This window comes from Nerophis lumbriciformis, linkage group LG16 (genome assembly GCF_033978685.3).
Source record: "Nerophis lumbriciformis linkage group LG16, RoL_Nlum_v2.1, whole genome shotgun sequence".
Taxonomy (NCBI): domain Eukaryota; kingdom Metazoa; phylum Chordata; class Actinopteri; order Syngnathiformes; family Syngnathidae; genus Nerophis; species Nerophis lumbriciformis.
The window spans coordinates 20353090-20381023 of NC_084563.2; the positions used below are offsets into that span (position 1 = coordinate 20353090).

General features: G+C 38.1%; 1 protein-coding gene across 1 annotated transcript in view; it reads right to left on the reverse strand.

Moving 5' to 3' along the window:
- Positions 1–4972: 4972 nt before the first annotated feature.
- The window catches only part of bod1l1 (biorientation of chromosomes in cell division 1-like 1), a 47011-nt gene continuing 24049 nt past the window's right edge, over positions 4973–27934 (reverse strand). The window contains exons 12-28 of the mRNA XM_061976761.1: positions 25065–25167; positions 24925–24996; positions 24807–24838; positions 24671–24716; positions 22056–22102; positions 21916–21976; positions 21791–21849; positions 21585–21719; positions 21350–21500; positions 21186–21250; positions 17256–17364; positions 14183–14235; positions 12022–14107; positions 11805–11930; positions 11510–11669; positions 10394–10468; positions 4973–5291 (exon numbers count right to left, since the gene is read on the reverse strand). Of these exons, the coding sequence (XP_061832745.1) occupies positions 5168–5291; positions 10394–10468; positions 11510–11669; positions 11805–11930; positions 12022–14107; positions 14183–14235; positions 17256–17364; positions 21186–21250; positions 21350–21500; positions 21585–21719; positions 21791–21849; positions 21916–21976; positions 22056–22102; positions 24671–24716; positions 24807–24838; positions 24925–24996; positions 25065–25167 (3504 nt within the window). The 3' untranslated portion in view covers positions 4973–5167. The remainder of the gene's footprint in view (positions 5292–10393; positions 10469–11509; positions 11670–11804; positions 11931–12021; positions 14108–14182; positions 14236–17255; positions 17365–21185; positions 21251–21349; positions 21501–21584; positions 21720–21790; positions 21850–21915; positions 21977–22055; positions 22103–24670; positions 24717–24806; positions 24839–24924; positions 24997–25064; positions 25168–27934) is intronic.

A 27934-nucleotide genomic window follows, 5' to 3' on the forward strand; every position in this document is an offset into this window, starting at 1 on the left:
ATACAGTGGGGCAAAAAAGTATTTAGTCAGCCACCAATTGTGCAAGTTCTCCCACTTAAAATGATGACAGAGGTCTGTAATTTTCATCATAGGTACACTTCAACTGTGAGAGACAGAATTTGAAAAAAAAAAAATCCAGGAATTCACATTGTAGGATTTTTAAAGAATTTATTTGTAAATTATGGTGGAAAATAAGTATTTGGTCAATAACAAAAATTCAACTCAATACTTTGTTACTGCCAACAAAGGTTATATTACAGAGGTCAAACGATTACTATAGGTCTTTACCAGGTTTTCACACACAGTAGCTGGTATTTTGGCCCATTCCTCCATGCAGATCTTTTCGAGAGCAGTGATGTTTTGGGGCTGTCGCCGAGCAACACAGACTTTCAACTCCCTCCACAGATTTTCTATGGGGTTGAGGTCTGGAGACTGGCTAGGCCACTCCAGGACTTTCAAATGCTTCTTACGGAGCCACTCCTTCGTTGCCCGGGTTGTGTTTGGGATCATTGTCATGCTGGAAGACCCAGCCACGTTTCATCTTCAAAGCTCTCACTGATGGAAGGAGGTTTTGGCTCAAAATCTCACGATACATGGCCCCATTCATTCTTTCCTTAACACGGATCAGTCGGCCTGTCCCCTTAGCAGAAAAACAGCCCCAACGCATGATGTTTCCACCCCCATGCTTCACAGTAGGTATGGTGTTCTTGGGATGCAACTCAGTATTCTTCTTCCTCCAAACACGACGAGTTGAGTTTATACCAAAAAGTTCTATTTTGGTTTCATCTGACCACATGACATTCTCCCAATCCTCTGCTGTATCATCCATGTGCTCTCTGGCAAACTTCAGAGGGGCCTGGACATGCACTGGCTTAAGCAGGGGGACACGTCTGGCACTGCAGGATTTGATTCCCTGTCGGCGTAGTGTGTTACTGATGGTAACCTTTGTTACTTTGGTCCCAGCTCTCTGCAGGTCATTCACCAGGTTCCCCCCGTGTGGTTCTGGGATTTTTGCTCACCGTTCTCATGATCATTTTGAACCCACGGGATGAGATCTTGCGTGGAGCCCCAGATCAAGGGAGATTATCAGTGGTCTTCCATTTTCTGATAATTGCTCCCACAGTTGATTTTTTCACACCAAGCTGCTTGCCTATTGTAGATTCACTCTTCACAGTCTGGTGCAGGTCTACAATTCTTTTCCTAGTGTCCTTTGACAGCTCTTTGGTCTTGGCCATAGTGGAGTTTGGAGTCTGACTGTTTGAAGCTGTGGACAGGTGTCTTTTATACAGATAACAAGTTCAAACAGGTGCCATTAATACAGGTAACAAGTGGAGGACAGAAGAGCTTCTTAAAGAAGAAATTACAGGTCTGTGAGAGCCAGAGATCTTCCTTGTTTGAAGTGACCAAATACTTATTTTCCACCATGTTTTACAATTAAATTCTTTAAAATTCCTACAATGTGAATTCCTGGATTTTTTTTCACATTCTGTCTCTCACAGTTGAAGTGTACCTATGACGAAAATTACAGACCTCTGTCATCATTTTAAGTGGGAGAACTTGTACAATCTGTGGCTGACTAAATACTTTTTTGCCCCACTGTAACTAATATACGTGACTAATATACATAACTAATATACACAACTAGAATACATAACTAGTATACATAACTAATATACACAACTAGTATGTATAACATATACATAATATACGTGACTAATATACACAACTAATATACGTGACTAATATATGTGACTAATATACACAACTAGTATTCATAATATATATGACTAGTATACATCATATACACAACTAGTATACATAACTAATATACAAAACTAGTATTCATAACTAATATACACAACTAGTATGCATAACATATACTTAACTAATATACGTGACTAATATACAGAACTAATATACGTGACTAATATATATGACTAATATACATAACTAATATACGTGACTAGTATATATGACTACTATACATAACTAATATGCGTGACTAATATATGTGACTAATATACATAATATACACAACTAGAATACATAACTAGTATTCATAACTAATATACACAACAAGTATGCATAACATATACATAATATACATGACTAATATACACAACTAATATACGTGACTAATATATGTGACTAATATACACAACTAGTATTCATAACTAATATATGTGACTAGTATACATCATATACACAACTAGTATACATAACTAATATTCAAAACATATACATTAATATACATAACTAATATACGTGACTAATATACATAACTAATATACACAACTAGTATTCATAACTAATATACACAACTAGTATGCATAACATATACATAACTTATATACGTGACTAATATACACAACTAATATACGTGACTAATACACACAACTAATATACGTGACTAATATATATGACTAACATACATAACTAATATAGGTGACTAATATACGTGACTAATATACATAACTCAAATACGTGACTAATATACATAACTAATATACACAACTAGAATACATAACTAGTATTCATAACTAATATACACAACTAGTATGCATAACGTATACATAATATACGTGACTAATATACACAACTAATATTTGGACTAATATATGTGACTAATATACAGTGTTGGGTTAGTTACTGAAAAACAGTAACTAGTTACAGTTACTAGTTACTTTATTTCAAAAGTAACTCAGTTACTAACTCAGTTACTTACACCAAAAAGTAATGCGTTACTGTGAAAAGTAACTATTTAGTTACTTCTTCTACTTCTTTTTTTTTTAAAGCTCCCATTAATGCCCTTTTAGCCTTCATTTTAGTACTGTTATTGCACTGGAGAATAATACAATCTGTTGATCAACTTGACATACATTTGCATCACTGAACTCTGCTAAGCAATGTGCTCTACATACAACACACAAAGACAAAGATATGTTTCAAAGGGCCAATTTATTTCAGGCCACAACAAATTGACAAAACTATTTTAAATAGCTGCAACATAACATACATAAGTAACAAACAGCATAATAACACTAACACTAACACTAACACTAACCACGTTAAACCCAGATTCCGAACTAATAAAGGTCTTAACTCATTCTCTTTCTATGCCACTTCAATATGGAATGCACTCCCAACAGGTGTAAAAGAAAGGGCATCTCTATCCTCCTTCAAAACCGCACTAAAAGAACATCTCCAGGCAACTACAACCCTAAACTAACACCCTCCCTTCCACATAATACCTCTTCGGATTGTAAATAATCAAATGTAGACACTTTTTCTTATACTTTCTGATCTCTCTCTCTGTGTCCACTACTTGCTGTACATATCCTACCAAGTCAGTCCTACACTGTTTCAATGTCCATTTCTCTGATGATGCAATTGATGACTGAAGTGTTGATACCAACCAAACCTAACCCCCCCCCTCCATATCCCACACCCCGGATTGTAAATAATGTAAATAATTCAATGTATATACCCTGATGATTATCTTGTGTGATGACTGTATTATGATGTTAGTATATATTTGATAGTATATATCTGTATCTGGACCCCGACTTAAACAAGTTAAAAAACTTATTTGGGTGTTACCATTTAGTGGTCAATTGTAGGGAATATGTACTGTACTGTGCAATCTACTAATAAAAGTTCTAATCAATCAATCAATCAATCAACAACATAGCTGTAAAGCTGGCTTCACCTAAGGAAGGCACACGTGACATACACAGAGCCTAACCAGGCAGATTTGAATTGTTGTTTTGGGCAGTAGACGGGATCTTTGATCCAAGACACAACTTGCATTTAACTAAAATGTTCTTTCCTTTGTGCTCGACAAAAGAAAAGAAGTGAGAATATCTCATACTTGCCAACCCTCCCGAATTTCACTGCCTCTCCCTGGGACAACCATTCTCCAAATTTCTGCCGATTTCCAGCCAGACTTAAGGCACGCCCCCTCCCGGTCTGTGCGGATCTGAGTGGGGACAGCCTGTCGTCACGTCCGCTTGGCCAACCAAAAAGTAACCACATAACACTATACCGTATAGGCGTATAGTGTTCTGTGGTTACTTTTTTGTTGGCCAACGGTTGTATTGCGCACCCCCCTCCCCTCCCCTCCCCTTCCCACACTCAGACACACAGTCACACGCACACACAGAGAGCGCAGAGGAAGAATCAGAAGCACGTCTCTGCTTCGCTGGAATAAAACACACTCAGATCCTCAGTTTCTAGCCGATACTACATAAAAAGTAACGTAAAATAACGCAGTAACGCATCATGTAGTAACGGTAACTGAGTTATTGAATATAGAAAAATAACGCGTTAGATTACTAGTTACCGCCGAAACTAACGGCGTTACAGTAACTCGTTACTTTGTAACGCGTTAGTCCCAACACTGCTAATATACACAACTAGTATTCATAACTAATATATGTGTCTAGTATACATCATATACACAACTAGTATACATAACTAATTGATATACATAATATAATAATATAATGTAATATAATATATATAACATAATATAATATATAATATATATAATAATTGATATACATAACTAATATATGTTATACATAACTAATATATGTGACTAATATACACAACTAGTATGCATAACATATACATAACTAATATACGTGACTGATATATATGACTTATATATATATATACATAACTAATATATATATATATATATATATATATATATATATATATATATATATATATATATATTATTAACACACCATCCTTGATAATATTAATAAATGCACAAATTGTGTATTCAAGCCTAAATACTCTCAAGGTATTTGTGAATAAACAATGTGCTGCAATACAAATACTGTACTGCTATGCTTTGACTTCTGTTCAAGTATGAAGTGACCTGAAGGACAATGTGGACATTTGGCCACAAGAGGACGACATAGTAGGGTGGTGCAAGGTGTGGAAAAACAGGAACATGGGACAAGACCACGTGGAGTTTATTTCGCCGTTGATCGCAACAAATGAGTAATTTTGGAGTCTTAAAAAAAGTATAAAAAATATAAAAACTTTGCCATTGTCATTCTCAGAATGAATATGTAACAACTTGCCACGCCGAGGAAGTCCGGAGTCGACCGCAGGAACCTGCTGGAGTCCACGTCGCCGTCTTTCTGGGACCTCAGCGTTTCCCTCGCTTGGACGGCGTCTCCTCGGACTTCTGCCCTCCTCGTGTTCGCACGGCGGGGGGGCTGGCCTCCCGCTTGCGGGGTCCCTTGGCGGCAGCCGCCTGGCCTCTGGTCCCACTACGTGGGGGGGGAACAAGCCGTGTGAGTCCTACACTCTTATTGGAGAAAACCTGGGCATGAATTAGGGTAATTGTGTTGGAGTGAAAATACCCGGCGGCCACAAAAAACACAAACTTTATGGCAGATTCATGCCTTCAAATGATGCAAACATTTTGAACGATGCGGACACGTTTGTTACTGGATATTTTCAAATACCAGAGTCACGTATAGACACAGACTTTATGGCAGATTCATGCTTTTCGGAGTGGAGTGGTGATTTGCTTGTTGTCATGCAACCAAGCTCGGGATGCAGGAATTTTGAACGATGCGGACACGTTTGTTACTGGATCTTTTGAAATACCAGAGTCACGTGTCGTCACAAACTTTATGGCAGATTCATGCTTTTCGAAGTGGAGTGGTGATTTGCTTGTTGTCATGCAACCAAGCTCGTGATGCAGGAATTTTGAACGACGCGGACACGTTTGTTACTGGATATTTTCAAATACCAGAGTCACGTATCGTCACAAACTTTATGGCAGATTCATTCTTTTTTCGAAGTGGTGTGGTGTTTTGCTTGTTGTCATGCAGCCAAGCTCATGATGCAGGAATTTTGAACGATGCGGACACGTTTGTTACTGGATATTTTCAAATACCAGAGTCACGTATCGTCACAAACTTTATGGCAGTTTCCTGCTTTTCAAAGTGGACTGGTGATTTGCTTGTTGTCATGCAACCAAGCTCATGATGCAGGAATTTTGAACGATGCACACGTTTGTTACTGGATATTTTCAAATACCAGAGTCACGTATCGTCACAAACTTTATGGCAGATCCATGCTTTTTTCGAAGTGGAGTGGTGACTTGCTTGTTGTCATGCAACCAAGCTCGTGATGCAGGAATTTTGAACGATGCGGACACGTTTGTTACTGGACATTTTCACATACCAGAGTCACGTATCGTCACAAACTCTATGGCAGATTCATGCTTTTCTAAGTGGAGTGGTGATTTGCTTGTTGTCATGATACGACGCTCATGATGCAAGAACGATGCGGACACGTTTGTTACTGGATATTTCCAAATACTCTGCAGCTTGGCCACCTTGTAAGTGTAAGTAATGCATAACTATAATTAGGGATGGGTACTGCTCACATTTGAACCGATACGGTACCAGATCCTGGTACCTTGGAATCGGTACCGGTACTCAACGGTACCAATTTTTGGTATGTTTGTGTGTTAATAAATTTGTTGATAATACGATTTGAATTTTGAATGTACCATTTTAGTAATTTATAACTTGGCTCCACAAACTCCGATCTTGATCCGAATTGGTAGAAATGATGATGAGGACACCCTGAAGTGCAGGATGGGTCAGTACATACTGGTAATCATTCGTAGTGGGCGGCGAAACCATCAGTTTTCTTTCATTTCTTCACTTGAGATGATCGGATCTCTTTCCAAACTGAACATAGACGCTAACAGCGACCGCTTGTGGTGGAAAATGATAACAGCCGTAACTTCCTTCCACGTGCTCCAATCTTCCTGTGTTTTTGATGGTGGGTCGGGGAATTGGGAATGACTCGACTGCACGCGTCACGCTTGCACGCCAACTCACGTGAACCCCGAGTTGCACGGCGGTGCAAGGGCCCTCTCCGTTGCGTTTATTGAGTCGCAGTGCAGCTGCACTTCCAAGACATTAGATGGCAGTACTGCATAGGCTACCTATGGTATTGTCGAACGAGGAAGTAGCTTTCTCCAGGAAGCTGGTAGAAAATGGATGAATGTGTTATGTTGCACCCTACAAAGTGTTTCTACTGTGAGTATTGCGCCTATGACACACCAGCTGTTTGATAGTAACATTCATCTCAGGTGTACTTTTCCACCAAGTAGCACCTCAGAAAACACTTGGCTCTCCAAGAACCACAATAATGAGCAACATTATCATACAGTAGCGTAGTATGCCTAAGTATTCATTAAAAACATGTACTGTGCACGTACTGTGCTTCAACATACTGCATTATTATGGTTTGTCCTAAAATGGCACCAATTAGAAGACATTATCTGGCGTTTTGTTGCGCAATATTATGCAAAACCACCTTTTCTTACCTACTGGTACATGCCGATGTGTATTTGGGATCTGCATAAGTCCTGAAAATTTGCACGTGCACCATTGTAGACCACGTCGCAGTCAATAAGCTCCTTCTTTTTCCTCTACCTTCTTGTTATGGGGCATTCATCCTCCGCTGTTGCCATTTCTAATATAAAGTAGCGTAAAATTCTAACTTATATTTGTCAGTAGTTTCGCTGTGGAAGCGCTCAAAACGACAACAAAGATGACGGGGGAAGACGCTGCCCATAAGACCGCCCACAAAACGGCGCATCCTGAAGCGACGGTCAGAAAGCGACTTGAAGATGATCTGTAAAACATCATCTATGCAACATTTTGACCAAATAAACACCATTACATGTTATGTAGACCACAAGGAAGTGTTTTCATTGTAGGAAAAAAAATCATAATATGATCACTTGAATGGTCCGAAAAATATGGTATATTCTTCTCAAGATATGTAAATGTATAAATTTGGTGCATTTGTTAAGTCAGAGGTCACCAAGGATTGGGCACCGTTCACATTTGAACCGATACGGTACCTAGGAATCCTTGTATACATAACTAATATACATAACTCATATATGTGACTAATATACATAACTCATATACATAACTTATATACATAATATAAGTTATGTTCATTATACATAACTAATATATGTGACTAATATACATAACTTATATACGTGACTAATATACATACCGTATTTTTCGGTAATAATATTATTTATCTCATTCACGTAAGAGACTAGGCGTATATCAGCAATCGTCACACACACACGCCTTTGGAGTTGGCAGAGTTGTTTAGAAGTGACACCGAGGAAGAAGATTTCATGGGATTTAGCGATTAGGAGTGACAGATTGTTTGGTAAACGTATAGCATGTTCTATATGTTATAGTTATTTGAATGACTCTTACCATAATATGTTACGTTAACATACCAGTTGGTTATTTATGCCTCATATAACGTACACTTATTCAGCCAGTTGTTCACTATTCTTTATTTATTTTAAATTGCCTTTTAAATGTCTATTCTTGGTGTTGGGTTTTATCAAATAAATTTCCCCAAAAAAGGCGACTTATATATGTTTTTTTCCTTCTTTATTATACATTTTCGGCCAGTGCGATTTATACTCTGGAGCAATTTATAATCCGAAAAATACGGTAACTAATATAAGTGACTAATATACATAAATAATATACATAACTCATGTACGTGACTAATATACAGAACTTATATACATAATATAAGTTATGCATATTATACATAACTAATATACGTGACTAATATACATAACTTATATACATAACTAATATACGTGACTAACATATATAACTTATATACATAACTAATATACGTGACTAATATATGTGACTAAGATACATAACTAATATATGTGACTAAGATACATAACTAATATATGTGACTAATATACATTACTAATATACATAACTAATAAACGTGACTAATATACATAACTTATATACATAACTAATATATGTGACTAACATACATAACTTATATACATAACTAATATATGTGACTAATATACATAACTAATATACGTGACTAATATACATAACTAATATACGCGACTAACATACATAACTTATATACATAACTAATCAATCAATCAATCAATCAATGTTTATTTATATAGCCCTAAGTCACAAGTGTCTCAAAGGGCTACTAATATACGTGACTAATATACATAACTTATATACATAACTAATATATGTGACTAATATACATAACTAATACACATAACTAATATACGTGACTAATATACATAACTAATATACATAACCCATGTATGTGACTAATATACATAACTTATGTACAAAACTTATATACATAATATAAGTTATGTATATTATACATAACTCATATATGTGACTAATATACATAACTTATGTACATAACTTATATACATAATATAAGTTATGTATATTATACATAACTCATATATGTGACTAATATACATAACTTATATACATAACTTATATACATAATATAAGTTATGTATATTATACATAACTAATATACGTGACTAATATACATAGCCAATATACGTGACTAACATACATAACTTATATACATAACTAATATACGTGACTAATAAACATGACTAATATACGTGACTAACATACATAACTTATATACATGACTAATATAAGTGACTAATATACATAACTAATATACATAACCCATACACGTGACTAATACACATAACTTATATACATAATATAAGTTATGTATATTATACATAACTAATATACATAACTAATATACGTGACTAATATACATAACTCATATGCGTGACTAATATACATAACTAATATACGTGACTAACATACATAACTTATATACATAACTAATATACATGACTAATATATATAACTTATATACATAACTTAGATACATAACTAATATCCATCCACCCATCCATTTCCTACCGCTTGTCCCGTTCGGGGTCCTAAAGGTGCTGGAGTATTTTTCATGTAGAAAAAAAAAAAAAATCATAACATGATCACTTGGAATGGTCGGAAAAATATGGTATATTCTTCTGAAGATATGTAAATGTATACATTTGGTACATTTGTTAAGTCAGAGGTCACCAAGGATTGGGCACTGTTCACATTTGAACCGATACGGTACCTAGGAGTCCTTGAGTGCTTGTTTGCCTACCGAGTGTTTAAGCCGGCGCCCAGTGTGCGACCGGACTTGACGTGGCGTACAACAAAAGTATAGAAATATGGCACCGTTGGATTTTACGTGAATTGGTACTCGTTAGTACCAGCGGAATTTGGTCGGTTCTTATCGAAGTACCGAACTTAGTAGCCATCGACCTGAGAAAGCAAAGAAGCGTTCCTAGAAAATTGGAAGTATACGATTCTCCTGCAAGGGTGAAGAAGTATCATTCAAGGGTCAACTCATGGTTGATTAATTAGGTGTTGATATTAGCATATTTAAACATCAATGTATAAATAATGTAAAGAAGAGTCCAACTTACCGTGCTCCTGCTGCTGCCATCTCCTCTTTCTCGCTCTGTCGATTGGCGCGCGTGGACGGCTTGCTCGGCTTATTTCTGGAAAAGAACAACAACAGGTTTAATATTTTTTTGGACTGTAAGGCGCACTTAAAATCCTTTCGTTTTCTCAAAAATGGGCAGTGCGCCTTATGTGCATATTAATTCTATTTGTGCTTACTGACCTTGGAGCAATTTTATTTGGTACATGATGTAATGATAAGTGTGACCAGTAGATGGCAGTCACACATAAGAGATACCAGAGTGGTGTATAAGGAGAGTATGGTCGACTGGGCAAGACACTTTACCCACCTGCTCCCAGTGCCACCCACACTGCTTTAAATGTAACTTAGATATTGGGTTTCACTATGTAAAGCGCTTTGAGTCACTAGAGAAAAGCGCTATATAAATATAATTCACTTCATTTCACTTCACTATGGTCTGAAAAATACTGAATGTTAAAATGATCATGAATAACATGTCCTATAGTCCTAGAAACAAGCATGGAGAGTCATGCCGCCTACACTGAACTAAACTACTCAAATTAAATCAACAAAAGGCGGAACTGGCGAGCAGCAAAGCGCAAAACGGTCAAAATGTGTGCGGCGTATGAAAGATGTAGGGTTGTATGGTATACCGGTATTAGTATAGTACCGCGACACTAATGAATCATATTCGGTACTATACCGCCTCTGAAAAGTACCGGTTCGCTTGTTAAAAGAGAAAGTAAGCAGATATTAACAGTAAATGAATTCATTTTCTACCACTTGTCCTTAATAATGTTGACAAAATAATAGGTAGATAAATGACACAATATGTTACTGCATATGTCAGCAGACTAAATTAGGAGCCTTTGTTTGTTTACTTACTAATAAAAGACAAGTTGTCTTGTAAGTTCACTATTTTATTTAAGGACAAACTTGCAATAAGAAACATATGTTTAATGTACCCTAAGATTTTTTGTTCAAATAAAGCCAATAATGCCATTTTTTGTGGTCCCCTTTAGTTAGAAAAGAACCAAAATATTGGTATTGGGACAGCACTCCAAAGATGCTTATGTTTGACCATCTTCACAAAAGACAGACGTCATGAGAAGATCACCTTTCAGCTTCCAGGCGAGAAGCCGATCGCGTCGTCGCTCTGCTCGCCATCTCATTCTCGTCCTCGTCCTTTTCACCGCATTCTTCCTCCTCTTCCTCCTCCTCCTCTTCGTCGTCCTCATTCGGCTCCTTTTCGGCTCCTGGCGTTTTCTCCTTTTTATCTGCGAGAAGGACCCGCCACATATTTTCCTATAATATTCTCATATCAATCAATCAATCAATGTTTATTTATATAGCCCTAAATCACAAGTGTCTCAATATGTTGGATCAGAAGCATCACGGGAGTTATCTCAAACCTGCGTCGTCTGCAAGCTCCGCTGTCTTTGGTGGTCGTCCCCTGCGAGCTAGCTTCTTGGGGGCGGAGCCTTGTTGCTGCCCGTCCATCTCCTCGTTTCCTTCGCATGCACTCAGTGATGGAGGAGCTGAGAGAAATGTGACCACTTTAATTAGTCAACAAGCACCACAAAACAACACCAACGTGTCAGGTTTGCTCCGTTTCTTTGCCTTCCTCACCGTCTGTCTTCTGCTCACTTTCATCCTTTACATCCTCACTTGTCTCCTTTACATCCTCACTTGTCTCCTTTACATCCTCACTTGTCTCCTTCACATCCTCACTTGTCTCCTTCACATCCTCACTTGTCATCTTCACATCCTCACGTGTCTCCTTCACATCCTCACGTGTCTCATTCACATCGTCACGTGTCTCCTTCACATCTTCACTTGTTTCCTTCACATCCTCACTTGTCTCCTTCACATCCTCACGTGTCTCCTTCACATCCTCACGTGTCTCTTTTGCATCCCCACTTGTGTTCTTTGCAGCCTCACTTGTCTCCTCTATAAGCTCCTCACTTGTCTCCTCTATAAGCTCCTCACTTGTCTCCTTTGCATCATCACTTGTGTCTTTTACTTCCTCGCTTGTCTCCTTTGCATCCTCACATTGTACCTCCTTTACATCCTCACTTGTGTCCTCTGTGAGCTCCTCACTTGCGTCCTTTGCATTCTCACTTGTGTCCATTGCATCCCCACTTGTGTCCTTTACAACCTCACTTGTTTCCTGTGCATACTCACTTTGTACCTCCTTTACATCCTCACTTGTCTCCTTTACATCCTCACTTTGTGCGTCCTTTACATCCTCACTTTGTGCGTCCTTTACATCCTGACTTTGTGCGTCCTTTACATCCTGACTTTGTGCGTCCTTTACATCCTGACTTTGTGCGTCCTTTACATCCTCACTTGTCTCCTTTGCATTCTCACTTGTCTCCTTTTCATCCTCACTTGTGTCCTCTATAAGCTCCTCACTCGCGTCCTTTACATCCTCACTTGTGTCCTCTATAAGCTCCTCACTCGTGTCTTTTACATCCTCACTTGTGTCCTTTGCCTCCTCACTTGTGTCCTTTGCCTCCTCACTTGTGTCCTTTGCCTCCTCACTTTGTGCGTCCTTTGCATCCTCACTCGCGTCCTTTGCCTCCTCACTCGCGTCCTTTGCCTCCTCACTCGCGTCCTTTGCCTCCTCACTCGCGTCCTTTGCCTCCTCACTTTGTGCATCCTTTGCATCCTCACTCACGTCCTTTGCATCCTCACTCGCGTCCTTTGCATCCTCACTCGCGTCCTTTGCATCCTCACTCGCGTCCTTTGCATCCTCACTCGCGTCCGTTGCATCCTCACGTTGTGTGTCCTTTACATCCTCACTTGTCCCCTTTGCATCCTCACGTTGTGTGTCCTTTACATCCTCACTTGTCTCCTTTGCATCCTCACTTGTCTCCTTTGCATCCTCACTTGTCTCCTTTGCATCCTCACTTGTCTCCTTTGCATCCTCACTTGTCTCCTTTGCATCCTCACTTATCTCCTTTACATCCTCACTTGTCTCCTTTACATCCTCACTTGTCTCCTTTACATCCTCACTTGTCTCCTTTACATCCTCACTTGTCTCCTTTACATCCTCACTTGTGTCCTCTATAAGCTCCTCCCTTGTGTCCTTTGCATCCGCACTTGTCTCCTTTGCACCCGCACTTGTCTCCTTTGCACCCGCACTTGTCTCCTTTGCACCCGCACTTGTCTCCTTTGCACCCGCACTTGTCTCCTTTGCATCCGCACTTGCCTCCTTTGCATCCGCACTTGCCTCCTTTGCATCCGCACTTGCCTCCTTTGCATCCGCACTTGCCTCCTTTGCATCCGCACTTGTCTCCTTTGCATCCTTACTTGCGTCCTTTCCATCCTCACTTGCGTCCTTTCCATCCTTACTTGCGTCCTTTACATACTCACTTGTGTCCTTCATGGGCTCCTCACTTGCGTCCTTTAAGCACTCTTCACTTGTCTCCTTTATAAGTGTGTCGTCTGTGGGGGCCTTCTCACTCAAGTGCTTTATGAGCTCCTCACTAGTGTCCTTCATAGGCTCCTCACTAGTCTCCTTCATAGGCTCCTCACTAGTCTCCTTCATAGGCTCCTCACTAGTCTCCTCCATAGGCTCCTCACTAGTGTCCTCAAGAAGCGTTTCACTTGTGTCCTTTCCAGCCTCCTTATTGGCGTCCTTGATCAACTCCTCATATGTGTCCTTAGAAGCCTCCTCGCTAGTGTCCTTGTTCAGCTCCTCTTCCAGTGCCTGTGGATTTGAACGTTGGTCACGGATGGTCACAAAACAAGAAGGAAGATTTGAGACAATCGTAGGGTTTCTCACCTCCACAGATGTTTGCCTGTCCTCCAACCTCCTCTTCTTGACTGCCGGCTCACCTAAGGAGGAGGACACATGAGGAGACATCCAATCACATGTCACGTACGTAGCAGCCATCAGTTTCCTACGTGTGGTTCTGTGGTTATCATCACATCTTCTGTAGCAGTGGTGACATCATTAACGGGAAAAAAGGCACACAAATATTTTTGTGTGACTTTAAAGGTGTATATCCATCCATCCATTTTCTACAGCTTGTCCCTTTTGGTATATATAAACCAAAAATAATTCCTGATTAATTATTATTGATATATCAGATGCTAAAATGTTAGCTGAAACAATCATGTCTTCGATTAAGTTATGTGCTAAAATGTTAGCTGAAACAATCATGTCTTCGATTAAGTTATGTGCTAAAATGTTAGCTGAAACCATCATGTCTTCCATTAAGTTATGTGCTAAAATGTTAGCTGAAAACCATCATGTCTTTCATTAAGTTATGTGCTAAAATGTTAGCTGATTTTCCATTAAGTTATGTGCTAAAATGTTAGCTGAAACCATCATGTCTTCCATTAAGTTATGTGCTAAAATGTTAGCTGAGAACCACCATGTCTTCCATTAAGTTATCTGCTAAAATGTTAGCTGATTTTCCATTAAGTTATGTGCTAAAATGTTAGCCGAAACCATCACGTCTTCCATTAAGTTATGTGCTAAAATGTTAGCTGAAAACCGTCATGTCTTCCATTAAGTTATGTGCTAAAATGTTAGCTGATTTTCCATTAAGTTATGTGCTAAAATGTTAGCCGAAACCATCACATCTTCCATTAAGTTATGTGCTAAAATGTTAGCTGAAACCATCATGTCTTCCATTAAGTTATGTGCTAAAACGTTAGCTGAAACATCATGTCTTCTATTAGGTTATGTGCTAAAATGTTAGCCGAAACCATCACGTCTTCCATTAAGTTATGTGCTAAAATGTTAGCTGAAAACTATCATGTCTTCCATTAAGTTATGTGCTAAAATGTTAGCTGATTTTCCATTAAGTTATGTGCTAAAATGTTAGCTGAAACCATCACATCTTCCATTAAGTTATGTGCTAAATGTTAGCTGATTTTCCATTAAGTTATGTGCTAAAATGTTAGCTGAAAACTATCATGTCTTCCATTAAGTTATGTGCTAAAATGTTAGCTGATTTTCCATTAAGTTATGTGCTAAAATGTTAGCTGAAACCATCACATCTTCCATTAAGTTATGTGCTAAATGTTAGCTGATTTTCCATTAAGTTATGTGCTAAAATGTTAGCTGAAACCATCACGTCTTCCGTTAAGTTATGTGCTAAAATGTTAGCTGAGAACATCATGTCTTCCATTAGGTTATGTGCTAAAATGTTAGCTGATTTTTACATTTAGTTATGTGCTAAAATGTTAGCTGAAACCATCACGTCTTCCATTAAGTTATGTGCTAAAATGTTAGCTGATTTTCTATTAAGTTATGTGCTAAAATGTTAGCTGAAACCATCATGTCTTCCATTAAGTTATGTGCTAAAATGTTAGCTGAAACCATCATGTCTTCCATTAAGTTATGTGCTAAAATGTTAGCTGAAACCATCATGTCTTCGATTAAGTTATGTGCTAAAATGTTAGCTGAAACCATCATGTCTTCCATTAAGTTATGTGCTAAAATGTTAGCTGATTTCCCATTAAGTTATGTGCTAAAATGTTAGCTGAAAACCATCATGTCTTTCATTAAGTTATGTGCTAAAATGTTAGCTGATTTTCCATTAAGTTATGTGCTAAAATGTTAGCTGAAACCATCATGTCTTCCATTAAGTTATGTGCTAAAATGTTAGCTGAGAACCACCATGTCTTCCATTAAGTTATCTGCTAAAATGTTAGCTGATTTTCCATTAAGTTATGTGCTAAAATGTTAGCCGAAACCATCACGTCTTCCATTAAGTTATGTGCTAAAATGTTAGCTGAAAACCATCATGTCTTCCATTAAGTTATGTGCTAAAATGTTAGCTGATTTTCCATTAAGTTATGTGCTAAAATGTTAGCCGAAACCATCACGTCTTCCATTAAGTTATGTGCTAAAATGTTAGCTGAAAACCATCATGTCTTCCATTAAGTTATGTGCTAAAATGTTAGCTGATTTTCCATTAAGTTATGTGCTAAAATGTTAGCCGAAACCATCACATCTTCCATTAAGTTATGTGCTAAAATGTTAGCTGAAACCATCATGTCTTCCATTAAGTTATGTGCTAAAATGTTAGCTGAAACCATCATGTCTTCTATTAGGTTATGTGCTAAAATGTTAGCCGAAACCATCACGTCTTCCATTAAGTTATGTGCTAAAATGTTAGCTGAAAACCATCATGTCTTCCATTAAGTTATGTGCTAAAATGTTAGCTGAAACCATCATGTCTTCTATTAAGTTATGTGCTAAAATGTTAGCTGATTTTCCATTAAGTTATGTGCTAAAATGTTAGCTGAAACCATCACATCTTCCATTAAGTTATGTGCTAAATGTTAGCTGATTTTCCATTAAGTTATGTGCTAAAATGTTAGCTGAAACCATCACGTCTTCCGTTAAGTTATGTGCTAAAATGTTAGCTGAGAACATCATGTCTTCCATTAGGTTATGTGCTAAAATGTTAGCTGATTTTTACATTAAGTTATGTGCTAAAATGTTAGCTGAAACCATCACGTCTTCCATTAAGTTATGTGCTAAAATGTTAGCTTATTTTCTATTAAGTTATGTGCTAAAATGTTAGCTGAAACCATCATGTCTTCCATTAAGTTATGTGCTAAAATGTTAGCTGAAACCATCATGTCTTCCATTAAGTTATGTGCTAAAATGTTAGCTGAAACCATCATGTCTTCCATTAACTTATGTGCTAAAATGTTAGCTGAAACCATCATGTCTTCCATTAAGTTATGTGCTAAAATGTTAGCTGAAACCATCATGTCTTCTATTAAGTTATGTGCTAAAATGTTGGCTGAAACCACCATGTCTTGGTGATTTCCTCTGGACCAAATCCAGTTGTATTAAATAAAACATATTAAAAGATAATGACATTTCATACCCGTTTCAGCGCTCTCCCGGTGGGCGGAGCTTTCTGCAGAAAGAGACGACACAGCGGCCTCATGTTCTTGAAGCCTGCCAGACTTTGGTGCACTTTCCTCTTCCTCTCGCTGTGGATGATTAAGACTTCAGGATGTGTCCAACAATAGAATACAACATACAGTGCTACCTCATAAGCCCTTCCTAAAAAAGGTCAGACAGAGATTGAATATCAAAGGAAAACTGGAGGAAGTACTTATTTGGACATTTAGTAAAGCTCTCAGCAAGGTAATATTAATAGTTTAAATATTATTGTCATATAGCCGTGACATGCAGTGACATAAATGCTGCAGAAAAAGTGTGCAGGTGTACATAATGTTGTGACCGGGTGAATCTATATAATGTTCATGAAGTTCATTTTCAATCGTGTCTGGAAAAAGATAGTGGTGACAACTGTAAAAAAAAAAAAAAGGGCTATAAAAGTGACCGTGGAGGAAAATAATGAGCACAATTAACGCCAAAGAATATCCAAAACATCATATCAAGACCAACGATTCTCAAACATTGGTACGCATACCATTAGTGGTACGCAGGCTTCATATAGTGGTACGCCAAAGAATCACATATTTAAATATTCAAACAGTGTTACTGTTGAAACTGTGGCCAAAAATATTAAATAAACTTGTTGAATAAAATACCTGTGTTGTTTTTAATGAATATTTAGGCCTACTACGCTACTATGTTTTAATGTTGGTCATTATGGTGGTACTGGGAGAGCCAAGAAAAATATTGAAAACCGCTGATCTAGACAACAGGAAGTGTTGTGAAGTGAATTATGTTTATATCGCGCTTTACATTGTGAAACCCAATATCTGTTACATTTTTAAACCAGTGTGGGTAGCACTGGGAGCAGGTGGGTAAAGGACACAACGGCAGTGACTAGGATGGTGGAAGCGGGGATCGAACCTGCAACCCTCGAGTTGCTGGCACAGCCGCTGTACCAACCGAGCCATACCGCCCCGTGTTCTTAAATGTAGATTAAAATCATCATAGGTTCCTTTCAAATTCAAGTGTTACTCGCCTTCTTTATTAAAGTGCTGGCACTTGCAACTTTTTTTAGGCCCTAAGGTGACTTATTTTGCAGTCGTAATCAATTTTAAAAGAACAGAGATTGAGTCACCAACGTGTGGGATTCTTTGTTTGCGCACCCAATTTAACAAAATGGTTCGCGGGCAAATGGGCCAGTTTGTTACAATGTTTGTATACAGAGCAAACGTCCGACAAAAATGTTTGTATACAGAGCAAACATCCGACAAAAATGTTTGTGTCCAGAGCAAACGTCCGACAAAAATGTTTGTATACGGAGCAAACGTCCGGCAAAAATGTTTGTATACGGAGCAAACGTCCGACAAAAATGTTTGTATACGGAGCAAACGTCCGACAAAAAAATTTGTATACAGAGCAAACGTCCGACAAAAATGTTTGTATACAGAGCAAACGTCCGACAAAAATGTTTGTATACGGAGCAAACGTCCGACAAAAATGTTTGTATACGGAGCAAACGTCCGACAAAAATATTTGTATACAGAGGAAACATCCGACAAAAATGTTTGTATACAGAGCAAACGTCCGACAAAAATATTTGTATACAGAGGAAACGTCCGACAAAAATGTTTGTGTGCAGAGCAAACGTCCGACAAAAATGTTTGTATAAGGAGCAAACGTCCGACAAAAATATTTGTATACAGAGGAAACATCCGACAAAAATGTTTGTATACAGAGCAAACGTCCGACAAAAATATTTGTATACAGAGCAAACGTCCGACAAAAATGTTTGTATACAGAGCAAACGTCCGACAAAAATGTTTGTGTCCAGAGCAAACGTTCGACAAAAATGTTTGTATACGGAGCAAACGTCCGACAAAAATGTTTGTATACGGAGCAAACGTCCGACAAAAATATTTGTATACAGAGGAAACAGCCGACAAAAATGTTTGTATACAGAGCAAACGTCCGACAAAAATGTTTGTGTCCAGAGCAAACGTCCGACAAAAATGTTTGTATAGGGAGATAACGTCCGACAAAAATATTTGTATATAGAGGAAATGTCCGACAAAAATGTTTGTGGGCAGAGCAAATTTCCGACAAAAATGTCTCTACATGAAGCAAACTTTCAACAAAAATGTTTGTATACAGAGCAAACTTCCGACAAAAATGTTTGTATACAGAGCAAACATCCGACAAAAATGTTTGTATACAGAGCAAACGTCTGACAAAAATGTTTGTATACAGAGCAAACGTCCGCCAAAAATGTTTGTATATATAGCAAACGTCCGACAAAAATGTTTGTATAGAGCAAACTGCCGACAAAAATTTTGTATACAGAGCAAACTTCTAACAAAAATGTGTGTGTGCAGAGCAAACGTCAGACAAAAATGTTTGTATTCAGATTACATTTCCGATAGAAATGTTTGTATACAGAGCAACGTCCGACAAAAATGTTTGTATACAGAGCTAATTTCTGACTAAATGTTTGTGTACAGAGCAAACTTCCAACAAAAATGTTTGTATACAGAGCCATCTTCCGACTAAATATTTGTATACAGCGCAACTTCTGACAAAAATGTGTGTATGCAGCACAAACTTCCGCAAAAATTTTTTGTATACAGAGCAAACTTCCGACAAAAGTGTTTGTATACAGAGCAAACTTCCGACAAAAATGTTTGTATACCTAGCAAACGTCCGACAAAAATGTTTGTATACAGAGCAAACTTCTAACAAAAATGTGTGTGTGCAGAGCAAACGTCAGACAAAAATGTTTGTATTCAGATCAAATTTCCGATAGAAATGTTTGTATACAGAGCAACGTCCGACAAAAATGTTTGTATACAGAGCCAACTTCTGACTAAATGTTTGTGTACAGAGCAAACTTCCGACAAAAATGTTTGTATACGGAGCAAACGTCCGACAAAAATGTTTGTGTACACAGCAAACTTCCGACAAAAATGTTTGTATACGGAGCAAACGTCCGACAAAAATGTTTGTATACAGAGCCATCTTCCAACTAAATGTTTGTGTACAGAGCAAAATTCAGACAAAAATGTTTGTATGCAGAGCAAACTTCCGACCAAAAATGTTTGTATACAGCGCAACTTCTGACAAAAATGTTTGTATGCAGCACAAACTTCCGAAAAAAATGTTTGTATACAGAGCAAACTTCCGACAAAAATGTTTGTATACAGAGCAAACTTCCGACAAAAATGTTTGTATACGAAGCAAACGTTTGACAAAAATGTTTGTATACAGAGCAAACTTCCGACAAAAATGTTTGTATACGAAGCAAACGTTTGACAAAAATGTTTGTATACAGAGCAAACTTCCGACAAAAATGTTTGTGTGCAGAGCAAACTTCGGACAAAAATGTTTGTACACAAAGCAAACTTCATAACAAAAATGTTTGTACACAGAGCAAACTTCCGACAAAAATGTTTGTATGCAACGCAAACTTCCGAAAAACATTTTTGTATACAGAGCAAACTTCTGACAAAAATGTTTGTATACAGATCAAACTTACGACAAAAATGTTTGAATACAGGGTAAACTTCTGACCAAAATTTTTGTATACAACGCAAACTTCCGACAAAAATGTTTGTATACGGAGCAAACTTTCGACAAAAATGTTTGTATACAGAGCAAACTTGAGACAAAAATGTTTGTATGCAGCGCAAACATCCGACAAAAATGTTTGTATACAAAGCAAACTTTCGACAAAAATGTTTGTATACAAAGCAAACTTCCGACAAAAATGTTTGAATACAAAGCAAACTTCCGACAAAAATGTTTGTATACAAAGCAAACAAACCTCTGACAAAAATGTTTGCCGCAAATCTAAGAAAAAGAAAGACTCTGGAATCTGAGGTACCACTGTACAATATATTTGTGTTCAGCTAACCTGATCTTCTGTAGAGCGTGATGGCGACGATTTGTGAGCGCCCTGCTCGTCTTTGCTCAAGTCATCTGAAAAAAAATAAAAAAAGGTAAAATAAAAAACATTTTTCATGCCACTATGATGCTTCAAGTAATCTCCTGAGCATTTAGTCAGGCCAAAAGTCGGACCAGATTTGGCTGCAGAGCGTCTCCTTCGGCGACTGGGAGTCGGCCCCATTTTCTCGAATGTTTTCATCTCCTCCTGCGCTACTTCTTCTGCCGCTTTAGAAGATCGTCCCCTGCGCGGCAACTTGACCTTCACCTCTGCTTGTTCTTTTTCCTGATGAGGACAACACATCTTCGTGATCGTTTGTAGGACGTTCAACAAATACCAAAGTCAAAGTCAAGAGCGTTCTGTTCTCACCTCAGAAGATGGTTCCTTTCCATCCTGGCCTGCTGCATTGCTAAATTGTGATGCATCAGCAATATTACTGCAGTCCAGAGCAGATGCAATGTTCTGGTTGGACATCTTTCTTTTACGTCCTCCTCGTCCCTCAGACTTGTCCCAAAAAAAATGCAACATCAAGACCTGAACCATCAGAAACCATACATTGCTCCAAGGAGAGTTACCTTATTTGACGTGTCTGACTCCTTTTGCTGCTGGATGATGCAACCTGGGTCACACATTTCTGAACAACATTTAGGAACGATATGGGGGGAAGGGGGGGGAACATGCCAATTGCACAGCTACTCACTGGCTTGATTTACAACTTGACTTCCACAGTCTAGTTGTGTGTGTGGAGCGCCGAGTTCCACCTACAGAGCAATCGACGACAAAATCAAGATGAGGTTAAAAGTGCTGAGCAACCTTTTTGACCGTTGCCATGGAACTTACGGTTTGTGCAAAGCTTTCTTCCTCCTGTGTCGTTACTTCAGCATCACCTGGTGATAATGGACGAAAGGTGAATTTAAATACTGCCAAAGCAATTCCTGGGGTGACGATTCAATTCAGAGTCGATTTTGCTCAATGTGTTATTTGGTATAATAACTATAATGGAACTTCTTCAAAGCAGGTTACAGGTTAGATCGGGGGTCTAACCTGGTCTAACCTGTAGCATTTTTTTAAAAAGGATTGAAAAAGGAAAAAGATGGGGGGAAAAATATATATTTTTTGTTTTAGTATGTTTTTTGTTTGAGGACAAACATGACACAAACCTTCCCAATTGTTAGAAAGCCCACTGTTTGATAAGTTTGTGTGCATGCTTCACTGATGAGAGTATTTGGTGAACATCGTTTTGTCCTACTCATTTCGGCGGTTCTTGAACTCACCATAGTGTGGACTGTGACGCAACAGTTTGTTTACATGTAAAATCTTCCACTCTTTCTTTGTCTCATCTTGTCAACCAGAAGTTTTACGCTGTGCGTGAATGCACAAAGGTGAGCTTTGTTGATGTTATTGACTTGTATGGAGTGCTAATCAGGCTATTTGGTCACTGCATGACTGCAGGCTAATCAATGCTAACATGCTATTTTGGCTAGCTGTTGCATCATCATGCCTCATTTGTAGGTATATTTGAGCTTATTTAATATCCTTTACTTTTATCCTCTTTGTATATAATTTAGTTTTGCTTATCTCATGACACATTATCTGTATGTAATATTGGCTGAATTTCAAATAGTTGTTTGTGTGCCATGTTGTTCCAAAACACAGCAAACATCACCTAGCTTGCCAAAGATTGTAATAAATATATTAAAAGAAGACGTTTCCTTTAACTTGGACACACACATCTATACCTTTGGCCATTAAAAGCCAGTAATTTCCAGAAGTTATCTCACCTTCTGAGTAGCCTCTGATTTACTAATGGTTTGCAATGTTGTAAAATTGTGTAGAATAAATATTACATTTCAACATTACTGTCAATGAAGATTTGCCTCAGCCTGTGAGACATAGTCATTTTGATAGTAGGCTAGTAGTATTATAGCTAATATAGACACTTACATCATGTGTTGCCTTCATTATAAGACTTATATACAGCTTTTCATTTTTTGCGGCTCCAAACAGATTTGTTTTTGTATTTTTGGTCCAATATGGCTCTTTCAACGTTTTGGGTTGCCGACCCCTGAGTTAGATGGCCTAAAACATATTTTTAAAAATGGATTCTTATGAAAAAAAAAAAAAAAAAAAGAATTTTTTTTTCAAGTTTTAGTTTTTTTTGTGATTTTTAAAAACTACGAATCAACTTAAAATCATGACGAATAAGAATCGTGAATCGGATGGGAATCGATTTTTTTGCGCATCCCTACAAAGACGGCCGTATGATTTGGTACACATAAATCAACCAAAAATTCTGCCTCTACAGAGACAATAATACTCCGTTTGGAGGTGAATTCATTCAACATTTATTAATTGTTCCTCATATTTTGGTCTATTTCAGGTGCGATGAATTAGGACACGACATTTGTTACTTAGAGTGTCAATCATATTTTATGACAAACTACTCATCGATTTAAACTATTATACAAACATCGAGTCTGGTTCAAATATAGAGATGGGGGTCTTTAAATTGACCTGCTGTTGTACTCTGTATTATTATTGTAATGTTGTCTATTACCATTATTGCTATGTTGTCTATTACCATCGCTGGTATTTTCATTCTTTTTACATTGTTGGTAAAAAATTATTGTTACAGTGTAATAATTATTGTTACCTGTGGTAATGCCACCACGATACAACATTTGTATTATAATCCTTGAACAAAGAAACAGAGAAACTCAATGTATTAATCACTGAATGGAGAACTGGGGGTGGGATTAAATAAATTATCTTCTTCCCACTACCTTTCAGGCAAAACTGGACAATCATGCTTACATACTGTACATTACCTTTTGCATTATATTCATTTATATTATTATGTTTTTTTTTTTTTATATGTTATTCCATCCATTTTCTACCGCTTGTCCCTTTTTGGAGTCGCGGGGGGTGCTGGAGCCTATCTCAACTGCATTCGGGCGGAAGGCGGGGTACACCCTGGACAAGTCGCCACCTCATCGCAGGGCCAACACAGGTAGACGGACAACATTCACACTCACATTCACACACTACGGCCAATTTAGTGTTGCCAATCAACCTATCCCCAGGTGCATGTATTTTTTTTATGTTATTGCCTGAAATAAATGAATAAATGAAAAATAAATAATAATAAATCAAAACATGCCTCTGTTAGAATGTGCATCTGTACCTAATGATGTGGCCTTTATTAATAACATATAGCATGATTTTTTAAATTGGGGTACGCCAAAGAAGCACTTGATCTTTTCCTATATTCAAACACAGTGTTACTGTTCAAATCGTGTGTAATGTTACAGTGACCAAATATATAATAAATATACTTGTTGCCTTGTTTTAAATGAATACTTAGGCCTACTACGTTACTGTACTTTAACGTTGGTCATTAGACAGCCAAGTTTCTTGTGAGATGGCACTTGTGGAAAAAATATAGCTTTACGTACGATTACTGACGTCCATCTGCTCCTCCTCGGCGAGCCCCTCTTCAGCCTATTATCGTTCACAAAAATGTTGTTTAACATGTTTAGCCATATTGCTGACAATGCAGAAAAGAAGTGCACAGCGCGGATCGTTGCTCACTTTGCTGTTTGCGTCTGCAACCTCGCTTTGCTCTGAGGAGGATGAAAGGCAAATAAGTCAGTCGTGTAAAAAAAAAAAAGAAGAAAAAAAGACTCGTTTCTTGTGGAATGATGCTCACCGTGCGGACCGGGAACATGCTCCAACGCAGGCGTCCCGCAGGAAAGGTCAGGCGTGCTTTCCTTCATAATTTCTGGAACATCAATAACAATCAAACCACACTCCAGCCATACCTGACCCAGGTGAGGTAGGAGGCGTTACCATCTTTCTCGGTCGATGCTGACTTTGTGTCAGGTGCCGTCTCGGCACCGTTGGCCGCTGCCTCACCTGGAGGATCCTGAAAGTCATGTGACTTGGTGTCATCCTTCGGGCAAACACATAAAAACATATCACCATCAGTTAATGGCAAACCTGTTTTTACATGGCACGTATGCGAATAAGAGCTTAAGTCATGTAATATAATGAATGCTCAGCCATCTGAACCAAACATCAACATCTTAGCTTTGTGTTGTAGGGGCCAAAACAAGTTCTTCATGCCTTAAACCAGGGGTCGGCAACCCAAAATGTTGAGTCATATTGGACCAAAAATACAAGAAAGTAATCCGTCTGAAGCCGCAAAAAATAAAAAGCCTTATATAAGTGTTATAATGAAGGCAACACATGATGTAAGTGTCTATATTAGCTATATTAGCCTACTATCAAAATGACAATGTGTCGCAGGCTGATGCAAATCTTCGTTTAAGGAAATGTTGAAATGTAATATTTATTCTACACATTTTTACAACATTGGAAAACATTAGTAAAACTTCTCAGAGGGTGAGATAACTCCTGGAAATGACTGTCGTAGAATTACCAACGGTATAGCAGTGTGTCCAAGTTAAAGGAAGCTTGTCTTCTTCTAATGGATTTATTACAATCTTTGCAAGCTGGCTAACGTTTGCTGTGGTCTGGAACAACATGGCGCACAAACAACTATCAGAAATGCAGCCAATATTACATACAGATGTGTCATGAAACATGGAAAAATAAACTAAATACCCAGAGGACATAAGTAAAGGAAATTAAATGAGCTCAAATATACCTACAAACATATAGCTAGCCTAAATAGCATGTTAGCATTGATTAGCTTGCAGTCATGCAGTGACCAAATATGGCTGATTAGCACTCCATAACATCCATCCATCCATCCATTTTCTACCGCTTAATCCCTTCGGGGTCGCGGGGGGCGCTGGAGCCTATCTCAGCTACAATCGGGCGGAAGGCGGGGTACACCCTGGACAAGTCGCCACATCATCGCAGGGCCAACACAGAAAGACAGACAACATTCACACTCACATTCACACACTAGGGCCAATTTAGTGTTGCCAATCAACCTATCCCCAGGTGCATGTCTTTGGAGGTGGGAGGAAGCCGGAGTACCCGGAGGGAACCCACGCAGTCACGGGGAGATCATGCAAACTCCACACAGAAAGATCCCGAGCCCGGGAAACAAGTCAATAATATCAACAAAGCTCACCTTTGTGCATTCACGCACTGTATAAAACGTTTGGTGGACAAAATGAGACAAAGACGGAGTGGCATAAAACACGTCTTTCTGTGGCAGCGTCAGAGAAAGTTACACATGTAAACAAACTGTTGAGTCACAGTTCACACAACAGTGAGTTCAAGGGCCGCTGAAATTAGTAGGACAAAAACGGCGCTCGCCAAATACTCTCATCAGTGAAGCATAAACACAAACATATTAAACTGTGGGCTTTCTAACAATTAGAAAGATTTGTGTCGTGTCTGTCCTCCTACAGAAACCATATTACAACAAAAAATATATTTTTCACCCAATTTTTTTTCCATTTCCATACATTTTTGAAAAAGCTCCATGGAGCCACCTGGGCGCCGCTCAAGAGCCGCATATGGCTGGAGAGCCGCGGGTTGCTGACCACCGCCTTAAACCAACTTTAAAAAAGACTAATATTTTGACACAAATGCAAATGACATATTTTACTTGAATGTACCTCATTTATTTGCTCAGAACAGTTTTATCCAAAGTCCCGTCTGGGTTTATTTTCTAAATTTGCTAACGAGCACACCATCTTTGACTGACCTGATCACTGACCGCATGACGACCAACGCCACCTTTCAGGTAGCCATCAACATTTAAAGGAAAGGAGCATGTGCAATCAAAATAATGTAATCTGTGTTCATACATGATTAATGTTTCTGTGATTATTGCTTTATAGCTTTTGATTATTTTTGTAATCCAGTGATTTATTATTTTTTCAATTACCGTATTTTCCGGACTATAAGGCGCACTTAAAATCTTTTTTCCCCCCTCAAAACTCGACAGTGCGCCTTTCAAACCGGTGTGCCTAATAACGGAATAATTCTGGTTTTGCTGACCGACCTCGAAGCAATTATATTTGGTACATGGTGTAATGATAAGTGTGACCAGTAGATGGCAGTCAAACATAAGAGATACGTGTAGACTGCACTATGTTGGCAATATGACTCAAGTAAACAACACCAACATTTTATATGTTCCATTGAAAATATAGAACATTACACATTACACACGGCGCTCAAAAATACATAAAAATGTTTTAGTTTGACTTTGGTAAGCTATGAAGCCGTACCGCTTGATGTGCTTCAACATAGGAGTATTATTATGGTGTGTGTATAAGGTAAGACATTTTATGGCATTATGTTTCGCAATATTATGCAAAAGCAACTTTTCTTACCTTCTGGTACCTGCTGATCTGTATTTGGGATCTGCATAAATCTTGAAAAATTCCACCTTTGTAGTCCATGGCGACACCGTAGTCGATTAGCTTCTTCTTTTTCTCTATCTTCTTGTTATGGGACATTCATTCTCCGCTGTTGCCATTTCTAATATAAATTAGTGTAAAGTTCTTACTTATATCTGTCAGTAAACTTGCCATGAAAGCACTAAAACATACCGGTGTAGTGAGTTTACATTATTCACCCAAGGAACTTTAGTTATTAGAGTTCCGGTCGGACAGTTTTTCACAGGACACATTTCCGACCTTGTTATTGTTGCCGGATGAGGAGATGCTGCTCCGTTATTGATTGAATTAAAATCTGATTGTCATTAAAACAGTTAGCGCCATCTTTTAACA